Genomic DNA, 25,475 nt, shown 5'->3' with positions numbered 1-25,475 from the left:
CGCGTCTCTGCCGCTGGCATTGTCAAGGGGGCTGGGTGCTGAACGCACGCTGAGGAAATGCGGTCTGATCAGCTCCTGCTGCTGAGCTGCGTGTTCTGCTTGTCATGCTGTGCGCCAATCATTTAAAAGCCTGTACAGCAGCTGTCCTTTTGTCTCACTGTCTTGACTCGCGGGACGTTAAAGTGTCTCTCGAGGGACGTCACATTGTCTTCCAAGAAGATCACGTATTGTCTCCTTCCAAGTCTTCCAAGATTTTTTTTTTAAAATAGAGAGATGTTCCTACATACCCATTTTTTTTTTTCATTTAGTGATTAAAGACGTAACATGCAGGGAAACATCAGTTTATCCAGGCACTTATTTGAGTGGAGCCTGTAGGCATCTTTGTTTCTGTGTGGATCTTCTCCCTGCATTTAGGTTTCCTCCCAGATGTGTGGGTTAGGTAGATTGGTGAATCTAAACTGGCACATCATAAATGAGATGCAAATATGTGGGTGCATTAAGGGTTGGTGCCTTTCTAATACTCCAATCAGGGCTCACACTTTAGATTTTTTTTTAAATTATTATTATTTTACAGTTTTTTTATTATTATTTATGAACAGTCTTGAAAATGCCAATAAAACCAAAAAGGAGCCATTTGTAAATGTGCTTGTATTCAAACAAAATGGTATAAAGTTTCATATTCATTGTATTTCATATTTTATCAAATTTGTTGAAGACATATGTTTATTCTAATATCTGCAACATGTTTTAAAAAAGTTGGAAAAGGGATAGCTTAGGACTAATGACAATGTGACAAGTAGAAATGACATGGTGATACAAAAGGTGAGGAACCGTGTTCTGGTATATTTGGAGCATCCAAAAAGGTGCAGGGATGGTTTGAGGCTTGCTAGTTTGACAACAGATGAATCAGTGAATCATCCAGGACTTCGAGAAGAACATTGCTCAAAGACAGATCAGTAGGGTTGTCTTTCACCTTATCTGCTGTATTCCTCTCCAACTGTCTTTTAGCCTCCCTAATATCCTTCTTAACGGTTGCCCTCATGTTCACATATGCCCTACAATTTACTTTGGAGTTATTAGTCTTATATGCCTTATATAGCTGTTTCTTTTCTTTGCAGCTTCTTTTTTAACTCTTTATTAACCCACTGCAGAGTTTTTAAAATTTCCTATTAATTCCAACTTTAGGTACTGTATGTACCTGTTCTGCAAACCTGTTCTACTGCTCCTCAACTGTCTCCACACCTAAAGCTTATCTTAGTCTATCCTACTTAGACATTGTCGCATCTGCTCAAAATTTGCTCTACCAAAGTTAAACTTATCAATTTTAGTCTTTGTATCCACACTCTTACATAATACTGAGAATTGTATTACATTATGGTCACTTGACCCTAGTGGTTCAATCACTTCTACACCCTCAATTCTATCTTGATTATTACAAAATACTAAATCCAGACAGGCTTCACCCATGTTGGTGCTTTAACATACTGTGTTAAAAAACAGTCACTGATTACTTCTAAAAACTCCTGCTCTTGTGCTCCGCCATTTGAAGGGTTATCCCAGTTAAAATTTGGATTAAGTCTCCCATGACTATTATATCCCCCTGTAAACTTGCCTTTTTAATATTACTAAAAAGATTGCCTCTAGTGTGTGCTTGGTGTGTGTGTGTGTGCACCCTGCGGTGGGCTGGCGCCCTGCCCAGGGTTTGTTTCCTGCCTTGCTCCCTGTGTTGGTTGTAATTTGGCTCCAGCAGACACCCGTGACCCTGTAGTTAGGATATGGCGGGTTGGATAATGGATGGATGGATGTGTGTTGAAATTACTGTCTGCATTGGGTGGTCTATCACCTACTCCCAGAATAAGGCCTCTTTCCCTAATGCTTTCCAGGTGAAGCCACATGTCCTCACTAAGATGGGGCTCATCGTCCTACATTTAAATTCTGTTTGGTATAAACAGCAACCCCACCTTCTTTTCTGTTCTGTCTATCCTTCTTAAAAATGTGTATCCCTCTATGTTACACTCATCCCCATCTTTATTATTTAGCCAGGTTTCCGTTATTGCTATAATATCATTATTATGCTCTGCTACTTACAACTCCAACTCACTTACCTTGCTTTTGATAAATCTAGCATTAAGGCAAGCTATTTTTAATGTTTCTCCTTTCACATTTAAATTTTGGGTTAGAATTTATATTACTACTTATTTTTATTTTTGCACTATTGTTTGTTCCTCCATGTTTAACTCTAAACCTGGCTTGTCCGAAATTCCCTGTCCCCCCCTTTCCCTAGTTTAAGCAATCCTCGACTAGCCTACTTATACGCCTCCCCAATACATTGGTGTCCCTCCAGTTCAGATGTAACCCATCACGTCAGAACAGGTCCCATCTGTTACAACAGAAGTCCCAATGCCCCATAAACCTGTACCCTTCTACCCTGCACCAAGATTTGAGCCACGCAATAAGCCTTCTAATTTCCTCAGTCTTACCTGTACTGAATTTCAGAGAAGTCTACGTTGTCAGTTCTGTTTCTCACCTTGGCACCTAACTCTTTGAATTTGGATCACAGAACTGACTGACTACCTTAATGTACTGTATGTCATTTGTGCCAACATGTTCAATGACAACTGCATCCACCCCCGCTCTGGCCAAGAGCCTATCCACCCTTGCAGGGAGTTCCCCCACCTGTGCACCTGGAAGGCAACACACCATCCAAGACTCTCTGTCTGTGCTTCAATCCCCCTAATGACTGAACCCCCAACTATCACCACCTCTCTCTTTTTGGGAACTAGTTTTAAGGTGGCCCACTGGGGCTCCTCATCCCTGCCTACCACCTCAGAAACATCAGAGACACCGTCCAGCTCTGCAAGGACCTGAAAATGGTTTGACATTTCCAATTCTGGGATTGATAACCTGGGACAGTGTGCACCCTTTATTTTGCACCTTGTGACCGTGACTACCAATCTCTACATGTCTTGTCTGGAATCTCCTCCCGCAGCACTTTGGGGGTGCACACTATTTCTCTAAAATACACCTGTGCCAGGTCCACCAATTCTCTGGTACAACACAGACCAGCCAACTCCTACTCCAGTTCAGTGACCCTGAGCTCGAGGTGCTGGATCAGCTGGCATCTCCTGCAGATGTAACCCTCATAGATGGCTGGTTCATTCAAGCCATCATCTTAAAAGTCCAACAACCAACAGGACTTGCATTGCACTGGCCTCATTATTAAAATTTGATTTAGGATTACTAAAACTGTCTTAACTTTTTCCTTTTTTTAAATTAAAGTTAAATGATTTAACTTAAATAGTAAACCTTAACAATTTAAGCCAACAAAATTACATTACAGAACTAATACAGCTATTTTACACCTTCTGGACCCTTAAGACCCTGTACCATTCACCCTCTCAACTGTGTGCTGTTTGTCCTTCTATGAGGTTAACTATACTTTTCTCTGTCTATTGTCCTAACTTTGTGTTCCTGTTATTCCTTATTTAAAAGTCCCCCACTTGCACTGTTTGTCCAGATTAATGAACCCTTACGCTGTCGCTCGTTTAACTGCTCTACTTCCGGACTGCTAAGAGCTGTTCAATCTTAAATAAGTATAACTTGCTTAGTGAATATCTGCTGTTAGATCATTTCTTACTATCTTATCTGCTTCTACAGCCCCTTGTGCCTGTCGTGCTGGCTGCTTACCTACCCACCACTGAGCCTTCCCCTTTATTGCTTTGAAGTCAGCCACAGCATTTTTTTAAACTTAGAAATCAATGTTTCTGTTACTTATTAACTATTTATTGCTACAAGACAGTTGTTTACTTACAGATCCTGATATTAGCTACTTCTGCTTTCTTTTAGTCCCACAGTACCTTTTGAGCTCAGAGAAGGGTGCATCCAGAACTAACTTCAGAGACTGGGATGAGAAAGTACAGATATCATAATTTCATCAGTTAATGCTGTCATAAAATATATTTCGGGGAGTGCCAAACCCAATAATGCCCCTGGCTCTAGGGACTGTGGCCCCCCTATTTCAGAGATGCATGCCCGCCACCCTCCCTTCCTGACTCTGCTCATTGATTTCATATGCGATCATCAGGGTGTAGATCCCCCCCCCAGCCCCTATTCTCCTTCATCGATTTCAGTTACAGATCCAATTGCACTGATCTAAAACGGGGATTCTCTTTTGGATATCTCTTTTTGGGTGCTTGCAACCTCGGCATATGGATGGCAGTATATCCTTCCCCAAAATTTGTACATATCTTTCTGCATTAATAGTGCCCTCACATATATGCAGACTATCCATGCCAGTGGCACTGACACACCCCGATACCTTGACAGCTGCTGGCTTTTTGACTTGATGCTCATAACAGCTTAGATGTTAACAGCCATTCTTTTCTTCCTCTTTTGCTCAGAAGCTATTTTAAATCTTGAATTGTCAGATCACAAAACACAATTACACTGTGTTGCTTTCCATCTCAGATGAGACAAAGTTCTTCTGCTCAGAGTTGATGTATGGCTTCTGCTTTGCATAATAAAGACATAACTTGCATCTGTGGATCCAGCAGTGAATGTGTTAACTGACAAAAGTATTCTAGAGTTCATGTCATGATATCCATTACAGATTTTTTTTAATGATATTTGGCACTCTAGATGGTGAGATGCCCATAATCCTAAAAGATTCTTTCAGTATTTTAGTAGTAAAAGAACAGTCAAAGAGGAGGTCAAGTGCATCAGAAATAGCAATGGGGAAGTAAAAGACACAGACAGTGAAATAGCAGATTCCCTAAACTAACATTTTTCTGAGGTCTTCACAAGTGAGGAAGTGGATAACCTCAGAGTGGTAACAGGGACTACTAAGAAGGTACTGAGGGATTTGGAAATTGTAGAGGGAAAAGTGCTGCTCAGATTAAATAAGATGAAACCAAACAAATCACCAGGATCAGATAATATTTACTCTCAAGTTCTTAAGGAGGCTAGTGAGTACATATATAAACCCATGACACATCTTTTTAGGAAGTCACTGCGCACTGGAGAGATTCTGAAGGACTGGAAAACAGCAAATATCATCCCATTATATAAAAAGGGTGACAGGGCAGATCCAAGCAACTATAGGCCAGTAAGCTTAACATGCATCACAGGAAAATTAATGGAAAGAATTATTAAGGATAAGATTTAGCAACACATGGCAAGGACAGGAGTTTCTCTGAACAGTCAGCAAGGGTTCAGAAGAGGGAGTTCGTGTTTTAGTGACATGCTGGAATTCTATGAGGAAGCAATAAAAGTAGTTTAAGAAAGTAGAGCATATGATATTATTTATCTGGACTTTTAGAATGCATTTGATAAGGTGCCACATGACAGGTTGGGCATCAAGTTAAACGAAGTGGGAGTTCAGGGTGGTGTTTGTAGATGGGTGCAGAATTGGCTCAGACACAGGAAGCGGAGGGTGATGGTGCGAGGAACCTCATCAGAACTGGCCGATGTTAAGAGTGGTGTCCAGCAGGGGTCAGTGTTGGGGCCGCTGCTATTTTTAACATATATATATGATTTGGATAGAAATATAATGAACAAGCTGCTTAAGTTAGCAGATGATACCAAGATAGGTGGATTGGCAGGAGGACAGAAGGACTAGGATAGCATACAGACGTGGGCAGATTTGTGGTAAATGAAATTTAATGTCAGTAACTGTAAAGTAATATACACAATATACAAAAGTAAATGTGGGCTGAAATTACTGTACCTGCCAAAGTGTGTCAAACTTTTTCCCATCTGGAATAGAGAGCTTGCCAGTTTTGTCCTTGTCAATCCGATAGTGCAAGACCTTTCCTTCATGTATTAGACCAAGTGCAAAAGATCCATTGGAGTCCCTCTGCCGCAGTCTAGAAGAAGGTAATCATGAAAATGCATCACTATACAGCAGAAAGTGTTTCAGTTTCAGGTATTTTAACTGAAGCAGAAGGTGTGTGAAACAGACATACTGTACATTACACACTGAAACAGAAACTAGCAGCTGTCTCTTTTTTCTCATTCCAGTTAATCATAGGAAGGCTTTATTTGTAACTTGGTTGTCTTGTAACACAGTGTAATTGTGTTCACCAATATTCTTTAAATAAAACATAACAACCTAAGGTAGAATACAAAGGGGAGAATATTGCTTAGAGTGAGTTTGGATGGCCAATAGTTAAGATGCCCAAGTATCTTGTTTGCTGACATCTGGAGCTACATGCCCTTTACCAGCTTACCTTCCCTTTCTTTTGAGGAGTAAAGCCTAGAATTCCACAGAGAATGTTCTCACATTAATACATTATAGCATTATTATTTAATGTCCCTTTATAAATTTGTGGTAATCTAGAGCCTATCCAAGAAGTCCGAGGGTAAAAGGCAGGAGGGAGTCATGAATCGGATATCATGGCATCACAAGACACATTTACACACACAAACAAACCAGAAAAATTTGCAGCCACTAATTATTCCATCATTAGTGCATTATGATGTTTGAAAATCAATGCATTTTTCCAAGCTTTACTCAGTTGTATTGATTTTTCAGGCCTTACCTGTCATCTTCCCACATCCCTTAATTGTGTGTGCAGAAGCGCATATTCCTTTACGCAACAATAAAAGGCTGACCTTTATACCTGAGCCTAGCAAGATTTGAGGCCTGTGACACTGTGTTTGTGTGCAGCTTATTTCTGGCAACATAATTTTAATTAGTTGGGTTTATACACATCTGCATATTTAACATTAGAGTGGGCACATGTGCATGAATGTATGTGTTTGGGTGCCACTTGTCTGTGCAAGCGTGCCTGTGTGTCACTGCACATGTGCTTATTGTGTTAAATCGTGTAAGTGTGTGACAGTATGCATTTATGTGTAATTTGTCTGTGTAACGTATTCACATATTGATGTGTTTATGTGTGTGTCCAGTAGCTTGTGTGCTTATATATGCTTAGTCTGGTTTATTGTATGTGTGTATTTATTAGAAGGATGTGGGTTGGGTTGTGGCTTTTCTGTGCTTGTCTGTCTGTACACCTGGAGGCTACAACAATCATTCAAGACTTCTAATCTACAAAGTGCATTAAAGAATGTGGTATATGTTATAAAATCTAATCCACCTTAATAAAATAAGTGTATTTGTATCTGTATGTCTGCCCAGTTGCTCTGTCTGTCATTCCAACAAATGGTGCATCACAAACATTTCTATTAAAAAATGCACTGCATTTGTCATTCAAACTGACGGCACATCACAAGCATTTGTAGTAATGCATTTTAGTACAACAAATGTTTGTAATGCATCATCTGTTGGAATGACAATTGCAACGTATTTTATTACTACCTGCATTACAAAATACATTCTAATAGTTAGTGCACTGCAAATGTTAACAGTGAGTTCTATGTTGATTACTTAGATTTCAACCTGTATTAGATTGATAGTACAGCAAGTAAACAAGATATAGCTTTATTTCTATGGTTGTCTGTTATTTTCATACAAAATTGTACTTTTTATATTCAAATTTAATTTATTTTAAGTCACCTTTAATTTCAGTTTCATGGCACTACAGACTTCAAGTCACACCAGAACATAAAAGAGCACATTCATGCTGACTGAGAGTGGCCAGTTAAGTTATGTTTTTGGGATGTGGTTGGAGATCAGAGAGGGTGGACACAGGGAGAACATGAAAACTCCACACTGACAGCCACCAGGCTGGAAATGAACCAATGCTGGTGGAGCAGGAAAGCAACTTCATTCATTACTGTGCCATTTTGTAGCCCATCTACTGTACTTACTAAGTAAAATGTTTGTAGGTGTCATGCTTTAAGTGCTCTGTAAATACTGAAGTTTCTAAAACATGCAATGAGTGAACCATCTGCTGTGAACAAAAACCATCTGAGAAGAGAAACTAGAAGAGCAAACGCTTATGGTAAAACACAGCAGTAAAGGTGGGTTTCAGTGTCAATGAGGGTCTCTTAGTGTGCGTGCGACTGGTCACTTGAGGAAGTCGGTGTGCACAATGTCTCTGCGGAAACCACAAAGAGCCCGTTTCAGCAGCAGACGCTTAAAAAGCACCAACATCTTTAATTTCATACGACAAGTACAATTCATTTTGAAACAAAAAATGCACAGGAAAGTGAACCCGATCCATCTCTGCACATCCATGTAAATGGGCCCCCTTCATTTAATTGATCAGATTATATATGATCTGGTTGGGGCTGCTGATCACTTTAATGACAATACATTTTATTTATTTGTAGGCGCCTTTCTAAACACTCAAGGACACTGAACAATAGACAAAACACAGATTATAAACAAAAGTAAAATACATAAGTTAAAATCATCGATCCATCCATTATCCAACCCGCTATATCCTAACTACAGGGTCACGGGGGTCTGCTGGAGCCAATTCCAGCCAACACAGGCCACAAGGCAGGAAACAAACCCTGGGCAGGGCGCTAGCGAATACGATTAATGTTATGCAGGTAGAAATATGCAGACCTGGAGATGTTATTGATGTGGGACTGAAAAGATAAAGTACTGTCAAGGACGACACCCAGACTTCTTAAACTGTGGGGAAGGGGAGACAGAGGAATTATCAATAACAAATGAAAAATGATCAGTTTTGGATAATGTTGATTTTGTACCAGTGAGGAGAGCCTCAGTTTTGTCACTATTTAATTTAAGAAAGTTTGAAGAAAATCAGGATTTGATTTCTGCTATGCAATTAGTAAGTGAGGAGGGTGGAAAGGAAGCAGTAGGATTGCTAGTGAGAGAGAGCTGGATGTCATCAGCATAACAGTGGAAGGTAATTTGGGATGTGAAAGTTGTAAGGTGAACAAACTGAGTGGGGGCTGAGAGGTAGGATCTGAACCAGTCTAGTGGTGTGTGGGTAATGCCAATCAAAGATAATCTATTGAGAAGAGTAGTGTGACAAATAGTATCAAAGGCTGCACTCAGATCAAGAAGGATGAGAAAAGTAATTAAACCTGAATCAGCTGCCATAAGGAGGTCATTTAGTAATTTTATAAGTGCAGTTTCTGTACTGTGGAGGGGATGAAAACCAGACTGGAACTGTTCATATAGATTATTTTGAGATAAATGAGAATGAAGTTGAATAGCCACTATTTTTTAAAAAATTTTGGAAATGAAGGGTAGATTGGAAATAGGATGAAAATTACTAAAATTAGTCAGATCTGCACCAGGGTTTTTCAGTAGAGCTTTGTGCTCTGTATCTCAGCTATGATATTATCTTTCTGCATTGTTTCTTACATTTGAAAAAAAAATATGACAGAGGAAATTGTTAATTTAGAATAGCACAAAATAAAAAATAAAATAATTCAGTAGAAACCATAGGACCAATTAATGAACTAGTAAATACTAATTTAGAATGCTGTTTGAATGTTTAGGGTTGGGTTGACATCTGAGGTTGGTATTCTAATTCTTTCACTAATTCTTTTAATGTAAGTTGAATAATAATGTAGGAGCGGCATTATGGAACAGTGATTGTCTCAGATCATCAAGGATCAGAGATCACTTTCCAGCCCAGTCATTGTCTTCATATACGGGCTTTCTCTTGGTCTTTTGTCTTTCCTTCACATCCCAGATCTCACAAGTGAGTGAATCCTGCAATAGTGCCACAGCTAGGGTTGGTCTGCACCTGATGCCACCAAGATAAGCACCATAGACCTATAAGTGGATTAAGCATGAAGGGATCACATAATGCAAGGTGGAAAGGGCATTAAACTAAAAAGGTGAACAATCATCCATTCTGAACTCACCCAAATAGAAAAGACATGAGAGAATAAGCCAGAAAGTAAATATGCTTTAGCAAGACATTTAACAATCAACGAGTCATCTGTGAAAACATCAAGTTGAAGTTACTGGCAGAATTTGCATTGAAAGTGATGCCACTTGCAGTAGTTATCTTAGATGACAACATATCAGACTTAGCACAATGTATCCACTCAGTTGTTTTCTTTTGCTTAATCCAGCTCAGAATAATGAGGATCAGTGATGCTCATTCTGGCAGCATCAGTGAGTCAGGTCATCACATAAAGTCGAACATTCATCCAGACACATATATTGACTCGTACTGGGACAGGGGCAGCATACAGTTGTCACTCAGCCTACCCTACACCTCACTGAGATATGAGGCGTAACCAAAGAATGCAGAAGAAAGGCACAGAGAGATGGGGAGAACATGCAGAATCTCTGCAGGCAGTACTGGGCTGTGGCTTCTGCACTTGCTGCTCCTGCTCTGACTTCTGACTTGGTTTTAATGCTCAGTATGAGCGTCAGATAAAGCTGGACTGGCAGAGGGGTACTCGACTTTATTAGTGGGTTAGGGCAGCGCCCAAATGATCCTTCACTGACAGGCTGGGAACAAGAGGGAATTCATTTTACTATGTGATTTGGTTTGAAAGACATTTTAGATCAAACGTGTTAAATAAAAAATAGATATTGTTATAAAAATGCCGTTAAAGTACTGTTGCAATATATAAACAATGAGCTGTGATACTAACAAGTAATGAAGACCTAGGCATCATTTGTTTTATTTTGAGCTTTGTAACAATTTATGTTTCATTTACATGGTGAAAAGGCAACAACAGCAGGGGTCACACAGAATAAAGTTCCAGAGTGCTTCAATAAATGTTCAAATAAATACGTTTATCTAAGTCAAAAACACATGAACAGATGAGCAGAGGGAAAATCCCTAATGTGTTTAAAGGAATAGAACAAAAATAAAGAACTGTCATCTCACACTGGACTTAATTTACCTTCTTTTAAGTAATGGCAGGGTTTGGACAAGGTTACTATGCTGTCATGCCATCCTATTGGCGTATATACAGCTCAATCCTCAGGTTTAGTCTTGCAGCGTCTCAGTGGCTGCAGGCTTTTGCACCAACCCAGTTACTAAATTCAATGCCATTTATTTCAACGGAAGCAATTACTGCTGAAATAACATTTTTGTGCTTCATTTTAGTTAACTCCTTTGACAAGATTCTCAACCCATAATTGCTTCTTTTAGTTTTAAACAGCTATATTCACTGATAATTGCTTGTTGTTTTCTTTTCCAGCTTCCAGTTAACAAAAAGATGGAAAAGAAAAAGAAACTAGAAGCTCACTATCTGTCTTTCATTTGAAAAGAAAGGCAAGAGAAAGAAGTGAAGAATGACCTGACATGGCATAATCAAAGGTTTAGAATTAAATAATAATTCTTGCTACTAGCAAGATTAACTTCTAATTAAGAATCTGGGTTGGAACAAAAACCTGCAATCACTGCGGCCCCTGGTGTCTGAGCCTGAGGACTCCTTACTGATATATATATTCTTCAGAGTTCTCCCGACAGCATGGACGGGCCCCGAATTCCAGCAGGGCCTCATGGACTATATACTTTTTATGCACAGCCCTGTTGGATATCTTGGGGACCACTGGGAGTCACTGTCGGGAGGCCCGTGGACTCATATATGCCCTATAACCCGGAAGTGCGTCATAATCCCACGACAGGAAGAAACAACGTGCTTCTGGGGTGAAGATACGGACTATTTACCCTGACCCAGAAGGAGTAAGGACTTGTGGACTGTTGGGCCGGAACACCTCCGGGTCAGGGAGTATAAAGGACTCTGGGAAAACCCAGACAGGGAGCTGAGCTGGGAGGAAGGGTAGCTAAGTGTCTGAGAGAGGAGGTTTGTTTGATTGTTGCTTAATTACTGTATGAATAGTGTAGAGGGGAAGGTGCTTGGTGCACTGTGGTATAAAAAAATAAGAGTCTTGGACTTTTACTTGATGTTTGAAGTGGTACCTGAGGGTTCAAGAGGTGGATCAGAACCTCTAGTGCTAGATACTGCATAGATATATATTTACTGTGTCATTTGTCTTCATCAATATATAATCAATAACCCATAATGACAAAGTTAAAACATATTTTTAGAAAGGTTTGCAAGGTTATTAAAAACAAAAAACTAAAATCTCTTGTTTATATAAGTATGTAGACTCTTTGCTTTGGCATCCTAAATTGTGCTCATGGCACCTGAATTGCTTTAATTCCCTTTGAGATGTGTCAAGAACTTGCTTGGAGTCCACCTGCGGAAGACTGAAGTGATTGGACATCATTTAGACAGGCACACACCTATGTATATAAAGTCCCATAATTCAAACTACATATCAGGACAAACGCCAAGTCCAAGGAGCTTTCAGCAGACTTCCATGATAAAACTGTGGTGAGTCATAGATCAGGGCAAGGGTATAAAACCATTTTAAAGCTTTGAGTGTTCCCAGGAGTACAATGGCCTCAATAAATATTAAATGGCAGAAGTCTGGAACTATTAGAACTATTCCTAGAGTTGCCCCCCTGGCCAAACTGAGTTACCAGGCAAGAACAGCCTTCTTGTCATGCAAACAAAGTGTTAGACAACATCTGTTAAGGTGGGTGAGCCTATCGGAAGGACAGCCATCTCAACAATACTCCATCAATCAAGTATTTATGGAACAGTGGGTAACTCCCAATTGAAGCTTGCTAAAGGTCATTTAAAGGACTCTGACATCATGACAAAAAACATTCTCTTGTCTGATGAGACACAAATTGAACTTTTGGGGTAGATCTCCAAGCACTATGTCTGGCAAAAATCAGACATGCTAACTACCTGCCTAATCCCATCTGTACCATGAGACCTGGTGGTGGCAGCATCATGCTACGGGGGTGTTTCTCAGTGGCAAGGACAATTGAGGAAAGAATCAATGCAGTCAAGTACAGAGAGGTTCTTGAAGAAAACCTGCTCCGGACTGCACATCTACCCAGATTGAGGCAACACTTCAGCTTTTAGCACCATAATGACGCAAAGCACACAGCCAAGACAATGCCGGAGTGGCTTCAGTGTCCTTGAGTGTCCTTGAGTGTCCCGCCAAAGCCCAGACTTAAACCCCTCAAAAACACTTGCAAAGAGACCTGAAAATGACAGTTTGCAGACACTTCCTATCCCATCTAATGGATCTTGAAAGGATGAACCTGAAAGAAAGGGATAAAGTGCACAAATACAAGACTTGTAAAGACTTATCAAAGCAGACTCAAAGCTGAAATTGCTGACAAAGGAGCTTCTAGACAGTACTGAATCTTAATACAGAAAGGAATAAGATATTTCAGTTTCTAATTTTCAATAAATTTGCAAACTTTTCTAAAACCATTTCTTGACTTTGTCATTATGGATTATTGAATGAAGAAAATGTCATTTTTATTCATTCATTTAAAATCTACAAAACAATAAAATAAACGGGTCTGAACACCTTCTGATTTCACTGCTTGTGAATAGTTAGATAGACAGATATGAAAGGCACAATATGATAGATAGATAGATAGATAGATAGATAGATAGATAGATAGATAGATAGATAGATAGATAGATAGATAGATAGATGGTCGGCACGGTGGCGCAGTGGTAGCGTTGCTGCCTCGCAGTTAGGAGACCCGGGTTTGCTTCCAGGGTCCTCCCTGCGTGGAGTTTGCATGTTCTCTCCGTGTCTGCGTGGGTTTCCTCCGGGCGCTCCGGTTTCCTCCCACAATCCAAAGACATGCAGGTTAGGTGGATTGGCGATTCTAAATTGTGTTTGTGTGTGTCCTGTGGTGGGTTGGCACCCTGCCTGGGATTGGTTCCTGCCTTGTGCCCTGTGTTGGCTGGGATTGGCTCCAGCAGACCCCCGTGACCCTGTATTCGGATTCAGCGGGTTAGAAAATGGATGGATGGATAGATAGATTATAAACACACTTTTTCCCACTCAGTAAACTGTTTCAGAGTGATTAGCAGTAGGTCAACTTCAAAATTATTTTACGTGGATGTTTGTTGGAGCAACTACTTATTAAATATATAGATAAAGCATAAAAAATGACATTCAAGTTATGTGAAATAAAAATATCGAAGACCCATCACATTTGAAAGTGCATTGTGACTGACTGCTCTCTTCTTGGTATTAGTATTGAAGGTAAGCTAAAGACAACAATTTTGTGGTAATTGGTCATTGTAATTGTAATTGTGCCCACTTTGACTGGGGGCCAACAGGACATCTCCTTGGCTCTAACTCACTGCACATTATAACGCTTCATTTTGGAAATGAACGCAAACACCTAGTGCAGTGTCAAAAAAAAAGAAATGTGCAAGAGTTATATGCTGTACGGAAAAGCTATTAATAAATACAATTAAATATACTTGTTTTACCCAGTAAAGCATGCTTATTTTTACTGCTTGTATACTGATATTGAAAAATAGAAAGATTCTGACTAATGCAGTGCATGAAAGAAGGTGTTCATCCAAAACAAGAATAATGTATTTGCATGTTATTTATAAATATACCGTAACTAACTTAATGTTTTTCTCTTATATGTTTGTCAAAGCATTTAGAAAGTTTTAGGTCTTGTTATTTTGAGTTTGAGTTAAGAATTAAGTTGGCTTGCTTTTCTGTACATTAGTGAGACTTCACTGCCTGACTTTTTAAAGGTTTCTAACAAAATTCACGGAAAGGACTAAAGTAAACTTTAAAAGTGCCATTGTTTTTGACATTGGTGTTCTTAACCGAATAAGTTGCTGTATTGTGTGTATGACTGATGTTTAATTTGTCAACTAAGATTTAATTTATAAAACTAATACAAACAATTATAAGAAATAAAAGTACAAATTTATTGTCACTAATTTGCTTTACCAATAAACTACAGGGGAAAAGATTTCTATCCATGCATTTTGCTTAGTAACACTTAGTGGCTTATTAATATATCTGTTGAAATGCACCACAAAAAGGAAGACCTGGATTCTATTTCTACTGTCATTTTTATTTTATGAATTCATTTTTTTAATGACATATTACTTTGCATGTAGACAGGGTTATGCAAATGTGAATAATCAACAGGAAGGCATGGGAAACAGTACTAGGTGTTGGTTCATAACGAAAACCATTTTTTATTTTTGTTATGGTATGGATTTTTCTTATACTGCAACACCGGTTTAAATTGCCTAAACAACATACGGACTGTGGCGCAGCAGGAAACTGTTCAAGGGGGGACCTTTTTCACTGCTACACCGCTCATCACATGCATTAGTGGAGGTGTTGCGTGGGGGCTCTTTTTCACTGCTACACGGCTAAATAGGCATGCAACGGAGTACATGCGGTAGTACTGTATATGTATTGCGGGATGAAAATGGACAGAGAACATTCCGAAACTGAAGCTGACGATAAAGTTGAACATGATGACACAGAAGAACTTTTGCTGAAAAAAAGGAGTCACGTCCGTTGCCTGGAGATACTTTGGTTTTAAAAGGTCGGATGTGGACCATTATGTTCAAATGTGTGAATGCTGTTTCAATACTACTGGATAATACTGCACGCCAAGTTGTACTTGTTTTTTTTTTTTTACAATACAGTGTAATGTACCTGGGTACTGTGTAATAGTGTGACGACATGTTGACTTTATTCTCGACATTTCCACTTTATTCTCGCCATTTACATCAAGATTAAAGTCGACATCGTAAACTAAACTTCATCATAAAATGAATATTTAATTTACTAGATTTTCTCAAACCCCATCATAAATTATATAGCACATTAAATGCTTTGTGTTGTGTTCCCCCGAGCTATGTTAAATTGGCATGTGCTTCTTAAACTGACTTCCTCTTGTACTGAGGATGCGTCAGCAGCGATCGCCACACAGAATACATTCACTTCATGATATTCCTGCTTCCTGAACATTTAGAATGCTAAGGTAAATACTTGATATAATTTTCATGATGAAATGCATTAAAGCATATATTAATCATGTGGTGGCACGGGGAACATTTAACACAAAGCATTTAATGTGCTACATTAACTTATGACAGGGTTTGTGAAAATCTAATAAATTAAACATTGATTTTAGGATGAAGTTTACTTTACGACATTCTACTTTAATTATAAAATAAACTATGAGAATAAAGTGGAAATATCAACTTTAATCTCGACATAAGCGTCAAAATTGGAAGTAGAAATGTTGAGAATAAAGTCAACTTTGTCGACTGTCGACTTTGTTCTCAATGTATAGTTTGTTTTTTTCTTCCCCGTGTCCGTATTTTTTTTTCTTCACCATGGCACTAGTACGATTCCGTAGGGCTATACCACAAATAGCATTATAAATGCAAGTTGCAGTTTTATTATTTATGTATAAAGCTTTGCTTGAAGCAAGGTCCATATTAATGCAATTTGCCTAAATGATGGTTCAGTTGGTAAAGATGTCATCACCAAGTTGCACCTGTTTTATTTTATTTTTATTTGGTGAATACTGTGTAATGCACCTGGGCTTGAAGTTTTGAAGTAATACAGTAGTATTATTACTGGAAGCTGCACTATTATTTATTTTATTTTTATTATTTATTAGTTTAAATATTATGCAGTTTAATGATGGTAAGGTTGTTTAAAAAGTCACTTTAATGTGTTAGTGGACAGAGATTGTTAACATTAACAGAAAGTGTAGTTGGTTTACAAAACATATTTACTATTTATTCTTTTTCTAAGACATTTTCAGTGCAATACAACTTTTGACAAGCACCTTTGGATATTTTCCTAATATTTTGACTGCATCTGTCATGCAATGTTATTCCTTCTCTTCATTAGTGCCTCCCCCTTGAAAACTATCACTTTATGGGGCCATTCAAACCTGTATTTATACCTGTGCGCACATTAAAATGTTTTTTTTTGCACAATGTACAATGTTCATGACAGTGGAATAGATTATTCTTAGCTAGTCTACTGCAGTAATTGCAGTGTAAAATGTGGTTAACATCCACTCATTCATGGAGAAAAAAATACCATGAAACCGGGATAATTTAGAAAAATACCGTGATATAGAATTTTGGTCATACTGCCCAGCTCTAACAGGAAGGCAGGACTAAGAATCCGCTAGTGATATCAAATCAGACAAAGTCCTTGTGATTATCACAATGGGCACAGAAACCTTTTTTATGAAATGTATAAAATCTATAGATTTAGGAATGGGCTGGGTGGGGTGAGGTGGGGTCTTCACTTAGCTAGGATGGCCTGATCTTGACTATTTCTCTCTCTCATTTTATATTTACTGCTAATATTTTTACACTTACAGAATCTGCAGACTGCAGTTGAATATAAATGGTTAATTTCCTGTAATTTTCTAAGGGATGAATGTGGACTTCTTCCAGTCATTGTTTGCTGGATGATCTCTTCTAGCAGAAAATGTCTAACTGCATCTAGTGCAGATCATTTAAACCTCTGTCTCACAAAATGGCCTCCTTAGGTGATTGACACTAACATTTTTTTAGGGGAGCAAATTATTGTCAGTCCAATCAAAATTAGATTTATAGCTGTGCAATGAGCTGGTGAAATGCAGCATAGCTCCGGCACCTGTAACCCTGCAGTGGATGGGTGATGATCATGACAATGGATAGGAGAATAAAATTGTAGAAAAATTAAAAGAATGTAGTTCACTCCTTGCAGATAAAGGCACATTATCTCACTTTTCTTTTAGCAATTTTTAGTTCCTGGTATCCTTCATTCATTTCTATAATCTTTAGCAAGTTGGAGGTAGTTTGCAGCGTACCCCCCATAAGTTCAGTCTCCTAATGTGACATGCCCAATGACTCAGTCCAACTAGTCTGCGACTTGCTCTTATAAAATCAAAAAGGTCTGAGTTTGTCTTTAGTTGTTGTGGTGGCTCGGTGTGCATGAGAGCTGACAACCAACGAGCACTCATCTGGAAGTTTAATGCATATACTGGCAGCAATGAGGCATAAGGAGCGCAACAATAGAACTGGAGCTTGTCTGCCTCATGTTTCACATACCACAGCAGAATGGAAAAAACAAAAAAGGGCCGAGGTTGTGGCTGAATTAGCCATAGATGTTAACCCTTTGTACCGTGCTGGCTTCATCAGGAAGAACATTATTAGCTGTCACAGAAAATGGTGAGCACGACGGGAAGGTCACAATGCAGTCGGTAAAGTAGAAACGCAAACCAATTTACATTTGTGTAACCTGACATGGTCCAGTAATGCAATCACCAACAGCAGTTGGCAAATCAGACATACCCCATGACTAAAAGTCACATAATATGACATTGGCTTAGGATTACTAAAGTTAGGAGTGATAAGCAAACCCCTATGGAGTCTGCTTTGCTGCGAGTTTCACAAAATCAAAGAAATGTTCGTTAACTTCACTGAACTCTGCAAAAAACATTGAAGCTAAAGGAGAAGGAACAGAACTAGTTTTGAATATATTATAATTCTGCAATGGTCATTATAGAGCCCCTGAGGGCTAGGGAAGTGTCTGCCAACTATGCTGGACAGATTATTGTGTTCAAAAATGTGATCTAAGCTGTGAGGAAGCAGTGAGGTAGTAATCTTGTAATTATCTCTTCATTTTTTTAAACCTGCTTTGACCTTTACAAGATTTTGTAAAGCTGGAGCTAATCGTGGAACTGCAGTATCAGAAGTAAGGACAGAACAAATCCTGGTCATGTGCCAGTCCATGGGACCCATGTTGAGTTAATTTAGAATATCTGGAGCGAACCCTTATGTGTCACCAATTCAAATGTCTTTGTATAGCAAGACTATTTAGCTAGTAGTTTATTTTTATTATATTATCAGGAGTCAGAGGTTTCAACTGAAAACAGAAACTGTAACTGATGCTGGACCATGAGTCTGTAGTTCTTCACCAAATGCAAACTTTGTTGTTTATTTTTACAGAGTATTGCTTTACTCTTGAGGTGAAGTTCAGGTATTAAATGTGATAACACTAAATACATAATGAACTGATGCATGTCCAATATCATAGCAATGAGACAATTCTAATGGATGCAAAGTCCATATGTCACCAACAAATCTGCAAAAGAGAATGTAAACAACAAATAAGAAGAAACTTTCAAAACTTAGGAAAAGTAAAAAAATAATTCAAAACCCACAAATGACTAGAAACCCTGAGACATGTGGACATTTTTCAAACTCACACAGACAGTGGCCTAAACTGGACACAAGGCCCTGGAGCTGTGAAGCAACCATGCTAACCATTGCACCACCACTGTGCCCCAACCTTCTGAACTTACGTTTACTTAATGACTGCAATATGTAACAAAAGTCACACGTGACATTGAATTGTTCCGTTTCCCATAACATTCTGAAGCCATGTTTATTTCCTTTTAGACACTCTTGTTGAGTTTTCAAGTTTAATTGTTGTTGTTGGAACTCTCACACATTTGTGTTAATAAAGATCTGATTCACTGAACCTCTGCTTACTGTAAGAATAACAGCAATTCCAATATTATATCTTCAGGGTTTGGGCTTTAAACCTCACTATGATATGAGCAGAACAAGCTTGACGAACGTAACCATCCATCCATCCATTATCCAACCCACTATATCCTAACTACAGGGTCACGGGGGCCTGCTGGAGCCATTCCCAGCTATCACAGGTTGCAAGGCAGGAAACAAACCCCTGGCAGGGCGCCAGCCCGCTGCAGGGCACGCACACCCCTCCACACACACGGGACAATTTAGGATCACCAATGCACCTAACCTGCATGTCTTTGGACTGTGGGAGGAAACCCATGCAGACACGGGAAGAATATGCAATCTCCCCAGGTCTCCTTACTGCGAGGCAGCAGCACTACCCACTGCGCCACTGTGTTGCCCTGAATGTAACCAAAAACAGCTAAAATAGATGTTGCATGCTTGTTTCCAAATCAACATTTTCCTGCATTTCCTTTAGGGTAATATGCACTACATACTGCTGATTGAGAGTATGCTTTTGCAAGCATGTATGGAAAAATGTGCCAAGCACTATGTTTAAGTGTAGCATTAACAGCTTTACATACAGGAATTTGCCATTGATCCTCTGTCCTTGGAGAAGCCGGGACTCTGATTCATCTCTGGAGATATCACCATGAAACCAAGGCATCTTCTCATGTGCTGTGGTGGCAATTAACTTCTCCAGCTGAGGCTTCTGACTGATAATGGCATGTTCAAGGGCATCACCCTGGTTTAAGAAAAAACATAACATTCATAGTCATAGTTATAGTTTAGGTGAATATATAATGTACAAACATATACAATAAATTCTGGAAAAATTTAGAAATTCTAGGAATCTAAAGTGCTGAAATGTCTAATGATCCTTCATACTAGATATTGCCATCCTGAAAAAGGCCGCACTTATTTCTGTTTTGAAAACACACACCATTTTCTGAATAGAGATTAATAGGAAAACCTATCTGCATATTGCTAGGAATTGGTACAATTGCTAGGTTTGGGTACAATCATGTTATTTTCATACTTTTTGTAACTTTTATGTTTGTGATTTAACTTAGTTTATGCTTTTTATTTTTATTTTTTTGTATTTTGTACTGGGTTGCCAATGCCAGCAATACTCTTATGCATGACATTATGAGTGTCACTGGTATAAATTTACAAGGTAGGCATGGCACTGTGGCTGGTGTTCTGCACGGTGAAGACAGCTGCTGTGTTGCCTGCCTGCTGCTTCTTCTGGCTCTGGTTGGCAGTTGTTGGTCTGTGCAGTCAACATTCCTGCTCAGACGGCAGCACAAAATACAGTTTTGAATTGTTGGTTTGAACATGTCTTCCCTGATTTGAATTTAGTGCTTAAATTTCATTGTTTTGATTCTTGGCTTTCCCATAGTTTTTCACACATAGTTGTGTATATCTAGTTAAATTGTGGACTACTGGTCTAGCACCTAGATCATGCAGATGTAACATCAAACTGAAATGAATTCAAGACAGTGGAACTGCAGTCTGCAATACCTGCGATGTCACTTGCCACACACTCACTTAGGGATGACATCCTCGAGACACCTATTCCAAGGTGTTTGTCCTATATACTAATAAAATGCATTGTATGTTTTATTCCATTAGATGGCATATATATATAATATTTATATATTATATATACAGTATTTATATATATATATATATATATATATATATATATATATATATATATATATATATATATACACAGTGCATCCAGAAAGTATTCAAAGCGCATCACTTTTTCCACATTTTGTTATGTTACAGCCTTATTCCAAAATAGATTAAATTCATTTTTTTCTTCAGAATTTTACAAACAACACCTCATAATGACAATGTGAAAAAAGTTTACTTGAGGTTTTTGCAAATTTATTAAAAATAAAAAACTGAGAAATCACATGTACATAAGTATTCACAGCCTTTGCTCAATACTTTGTCGATGCACCTTTGGCAGCAATTACATCCTCAAGTCTTTTTGAATATGATGCCACAAGCTTGGCACACCTATCCTTGGCCAGTTTCGCCCATTCCTCTTTGCAGCACCTCTCAAGCTCCATCAGGTTGGATGGGAAGAGTCGGTGGGCTCTGGCTGGGCCACTCAAGGACATTCACAGAGTTGTCCTGAAGCCACTCCTTTGATATCTTGGCTGTGTGCTTAGGGTCGTTGTCCTGCTGAAAGATGAACCGTCGCCCAAGTCTGAGGTCAAGAGCACTATACCAGGTTTTCATCCAGGATGTCTCTGTACATTGCTGCAGTCATCTTTCCCTTTATCCTGACTAGTCTCCCAGTTCCTGCCACTGAAAAACATCCCCACAGCATGATGCTGCTACCACCATGCTTCATTGTAGGAATGGTATTGGCCTGGTGATGAGCGGTGCCTGGTTTCATCCAAACGTGACGCCTGGCATTCACACCAAATAGTTCAATCTTTGTCTCATCAGACCAGAGAATTTTGTTTCTCATGGTCTGAGAGTCCTTCAGGTGCCTTTTGGCAAACTCCAGGCAGGCTGCCATGTGCCTTTTACTAAGGAGTGGCTTCTGTCTGGCCACTCTACCATACAGGCCTGATTGGTGGATTGCTGTAGAGATGGTTGTCCTTCTGGAAGGTTTTCCTCTCTCCACAGAGGACCTCTGGAGCTCTGACAGAGTGACCATTGGGTTCTTGGTCACCTCCCTGACTAAGGCCCTTCTCCCCTGATCGCTCAGTTTAGATGGCACTCTAGGAAGAGTCCTGGTGGTTTTGAACTTCTTCCACTTACGGATGATGGAGGCCACTGTGCTCATTGGGCCCTACAAAGCAGCAGCAGTTTTTTTTTCCATCCATTTTCCAACCCGCTGAATCCAAACACAGGGTCACGGGGGTCTGCTGGAGCCAATCCCAGCCAACACAGGGCACAAGGCAGGAACCAATCCCAGGCAGGATGCCAACCCTCCACAGGACACACACAAACACACCCATGTCTTTGGACTGTGGGAGGAAACCAGAGTGCCCGGAGGAAACCCACGCACTCACAGGGAGAACATGCAAACTCCACGCACTGAGGATCCAGGAAGCAAACCTAGGTCTCTTAACTGCGAGGCAGCAGCGCTACCACTGCGCCACCGTGCCGCACATGGAATAATTAATGGGACTCAAATGAAATTAGTACTCCCTTTGTCATTCTTTTTTATTTCCTATATTTTTCACTTTAAAATTTCCTTCAATATGTAATAACATCTGCTTGCCTGTTGCCTCAATTATACGCCACTTGCTATAGGATTCTAAACAGAAGTGGCAATGTTTGTGAAGTTGGTATAAAATGAATGCAATGCATTCAAATACATTCCAATAGATGGCACCTCACAAGTATTAATGCTGAATACACACGACAGAGTTGAAACTCCTGGATGGAAATTAGCTGTGAGATGTTACAGCAGCTGTTTATTTTTAGCATCACATAACTTTTCCAGTCTTTTGTTGCCCCCATCCCCACTTTTTTGAAATACGCTTATATTTTCATAAAACAATACAATTTCTTGGTTTCAACATGTGATGTGTGATTTTTGTTCTATTTTTATTTAGATAATAGGTTTAAATGCTTTGCAAATCATAGCAATGTTTTTATTTACATTTTGCACAGTGGCACAACTTTTTTGCAAATGGAGTTGTAAGTAGCAATAAATGAGCATGATGAGTACCGTATATAAAAGTGAGTGGTGTTACCCCCTTGGTAATCTGAAGCAGTTCTCCTGTTAGGCAGTGCTTACTCCCCCTGACGATATTTAACTCCTTCATCACACCCTCTGATGTAAGGCTGGTCATTTTTCTCTGGACTTTCTCTTTACGTACTGCATTCTTTTTGAGATTTGGAGTAAAAGTTGCACCAAGCTCTTCCCCTTGGGCATTAATACATCCTTCCATCCATTATCCAACCCACTATATCCTAACTACAGGGTTACGGGGGTCTGCTGGAGCCAATCCCAGCCAACACAGGGCGCAAGGCAGGAAACAAGCTACGGGCAGGGTGCCAGCCCACCGCAGGGCGCGCACACACTAGGGACAATTTAGGATCACCAATACACCTAACCTGCATGTCTTTGGACTGTGGGAGGAAACCGGCGCAGACACGGGGAGAACATGCAAACTGCATGCAGGGAGGACCTGGAAAGCGAAGCTTTTAAACATGATCTTGCTAATTAATTACATATCTGAAGCAGACTATCTCTAGATTTGTATTCTGGGAAAGATCCATGCATCCAACTCTTTTCTAACTTGCTTATCCAATTCAGGGTTGCGAGGAACCAGAGTCTGTCTCAGAAGAACTTGGCACAAGAAGGGTGGTGTGCCAGTCCATTGTAAGGCACACTAATACATGCAACCACACTTAGCCACTCACAATTAAGAAGTCATTGTATGTGTCTACTGCGGGGTCCTCAGTCACGGTCCTGGAGGGCCGCAGTGGCTGCAAGTTTTTGCTCCAACCCAGTTGCTTAATAAGAAGCCCTTATTGCTCAAGTAACACTTCTGCTTCACTTGAGGTGTCTCGCTCATTAAGAATTTACTTATTACTTATTTACTTATTGCTTATTTTAGTCTTAAATAGCTGTATTCTTAGTTTTACATTGCTCCTAATTAGCAATAATTTGCAAATGACAAATGAGACCAGCACATCTCCATTTAGCTTGTTCTATTTAACCCTGTGTGTATTTATTGTGCACTATTTGGTTTAATTAAATACTTGGAAGGAAAGTAAAAAGAAAAAAGTGAAGGACTGAGAATTACTCGTCTGTTTTAGACTTTGGATCATTTAGATGATACTTTTAGAAAGGGGAAGAAAATCTAGGATATGAGAATGACCTAACATAGCAGAGTTAAAGCACTAACAAGCCATGTAATTAAATTATTGGCAAGAATTGCTTTCTAATTAAGCAACTGGGTGAGAACAAAAACCTGCAGCCACTGTGGCTCTCCAGGACTGGGACTGAGGACCCCTGGTCTACTGGTTCAGTAGTACCACTGCTTGACTTACATAAACGGCACCTCTCACTATCCAAAGCTTATACCCCTTAACTTTCACTAGCGGTGCTCCTTGGGTTTCAGAACCCTAGGCGGCTGCCTGCATCGACTAATGGATTGACTGACTCTGCAGTCATCCATTTATCCATCCATTAGCTAATTCACTTATTCAGAGCAGGGTCACAGGGTTTAATTGTTTCCATATAGACATAATAAATTATAACAGTCTCAAACTGACTTAATCCAGTTCTTTAATTATAATTATTTAAGAGCATCACAGTTGCATAATGGTTAGCACTGCTGCCTTGCAGATCCAGCATCACTGGGTTGCTGTCTGTGTGAAGTTCGCATGTTCTCCCTTCTGCATACCTTTTTGTTATTGAACACTCCAGTTTTTCTCCCACATCATGAAAGTTGTGCATGTTATGTTCATTTAAAGTTCTAAATGGCCCTTGTAGGTCTGTGTGTGTCAAAGTTGACTTTGTGATAAACTGGTGCCATGTCCAATTTTTGTCTCCTGCCTTGCACCCAGTGCTGCTGGTATAGGCTCTGCTCCCTGTGGCACTGCAACAGGTCAGTGAGTTAAAGAATATTATGTTAGGTTTTGTGGATCTAATTTTCCTATAATGAGAAAGAAGTCTGTTTCACCCAAATGGAGCAGAGCAAAAAAGTTCTCAAATGTGATGATTTCCACTCCCAGTCAGCAAAGGCACTACATTTCCATTTATAGAGGGCGGCTGGTGACCAACATGGAAGTGATTCACCTCAGGATGTTTATATCCTCTTTTTAGCTTTCGTCTCTGTTTTCTTGGTTGAGTGGCCAAATGATGAGGAATACTTAACTGCAGATGGTGAGAATGTAAAATACTTAAAGTAGAAGTGCAGTATAAAGTAGGAATGAGGACTTAACATCAAAGAGGAAATGCTGACTGCAAATCCTAAAAAGTATATCTTAGTGTACTAAACACCCTGAGTCATGTGTACAGTGCACTAAGAGCTTTCTACTGTTGACCTGAAATGAACACATCATGGTGTGGCTCAGCAGTTAGTTACCACTGCCTTTTCACAACTCCAGAGCCCTGGGTGTAATGCCTGCCCTTGTTGTTGTGCAGATTTTGCATGTTCTCCTCATGCCTTCGTAGGTTTTACTCTGGCCTATCTGGCGTTCCTCTCACATCCTAAAGATATGAGGATTAGGCTCATTGG

The 25,475-nt window shown here is 39.5% G+C and overlaps 1 protein-coding gene across 3 annotated transcripts in view; it reads right to left on the bottom strand.

The window, feature by feature from the left end:
• Positions 1 to 25,475, bottom strand: part of syk (spleen tyrosine kinase) — a 125,892-nt gene that overhangs the window by 41,028 nt on the left and 59,389 nt on the right. For all 3 annotated transcript variants that reach the window (XM_039759470.1, XM_039759469.1, XM_039759471.1), the window contains exons 3-4: positions 19,827 to 19,987; positions 5,726 to 5,864 (exon numbers count right to left, since the gene is read on the bottom strand). In XM_039759470.1, the coding sequence (XP_039615404.1) occupies positions 5,726 to 5,864; positions 19,827 to 19,987 (300 nt within the window). The remainder of the gene's footprint in view (positions 1 to 5,725; positions 5,865 to 19,826; positions 19,988 to 25,475) is intronic.

The sequence above is a fragment of the Polypterus senegalus genome, chromosome 7, assembly GCF_016835505.1.
Source record: "Polypterus senegalus isolate Bchr_013 chromosome 7, ASM1683550v1, whole genome shotgun sequence".
NCBI lineage: Eukaryota > Metazoa > Chordata > Cladistia > Polypteriformes > Polypteridae > Polypterus > Polypterus senegalus.
The sequence above is the reverse complement of the archived record's forward strand: the minus strand, read 5'-3'. Positions and strand labels throughout refer to the sequence as shown.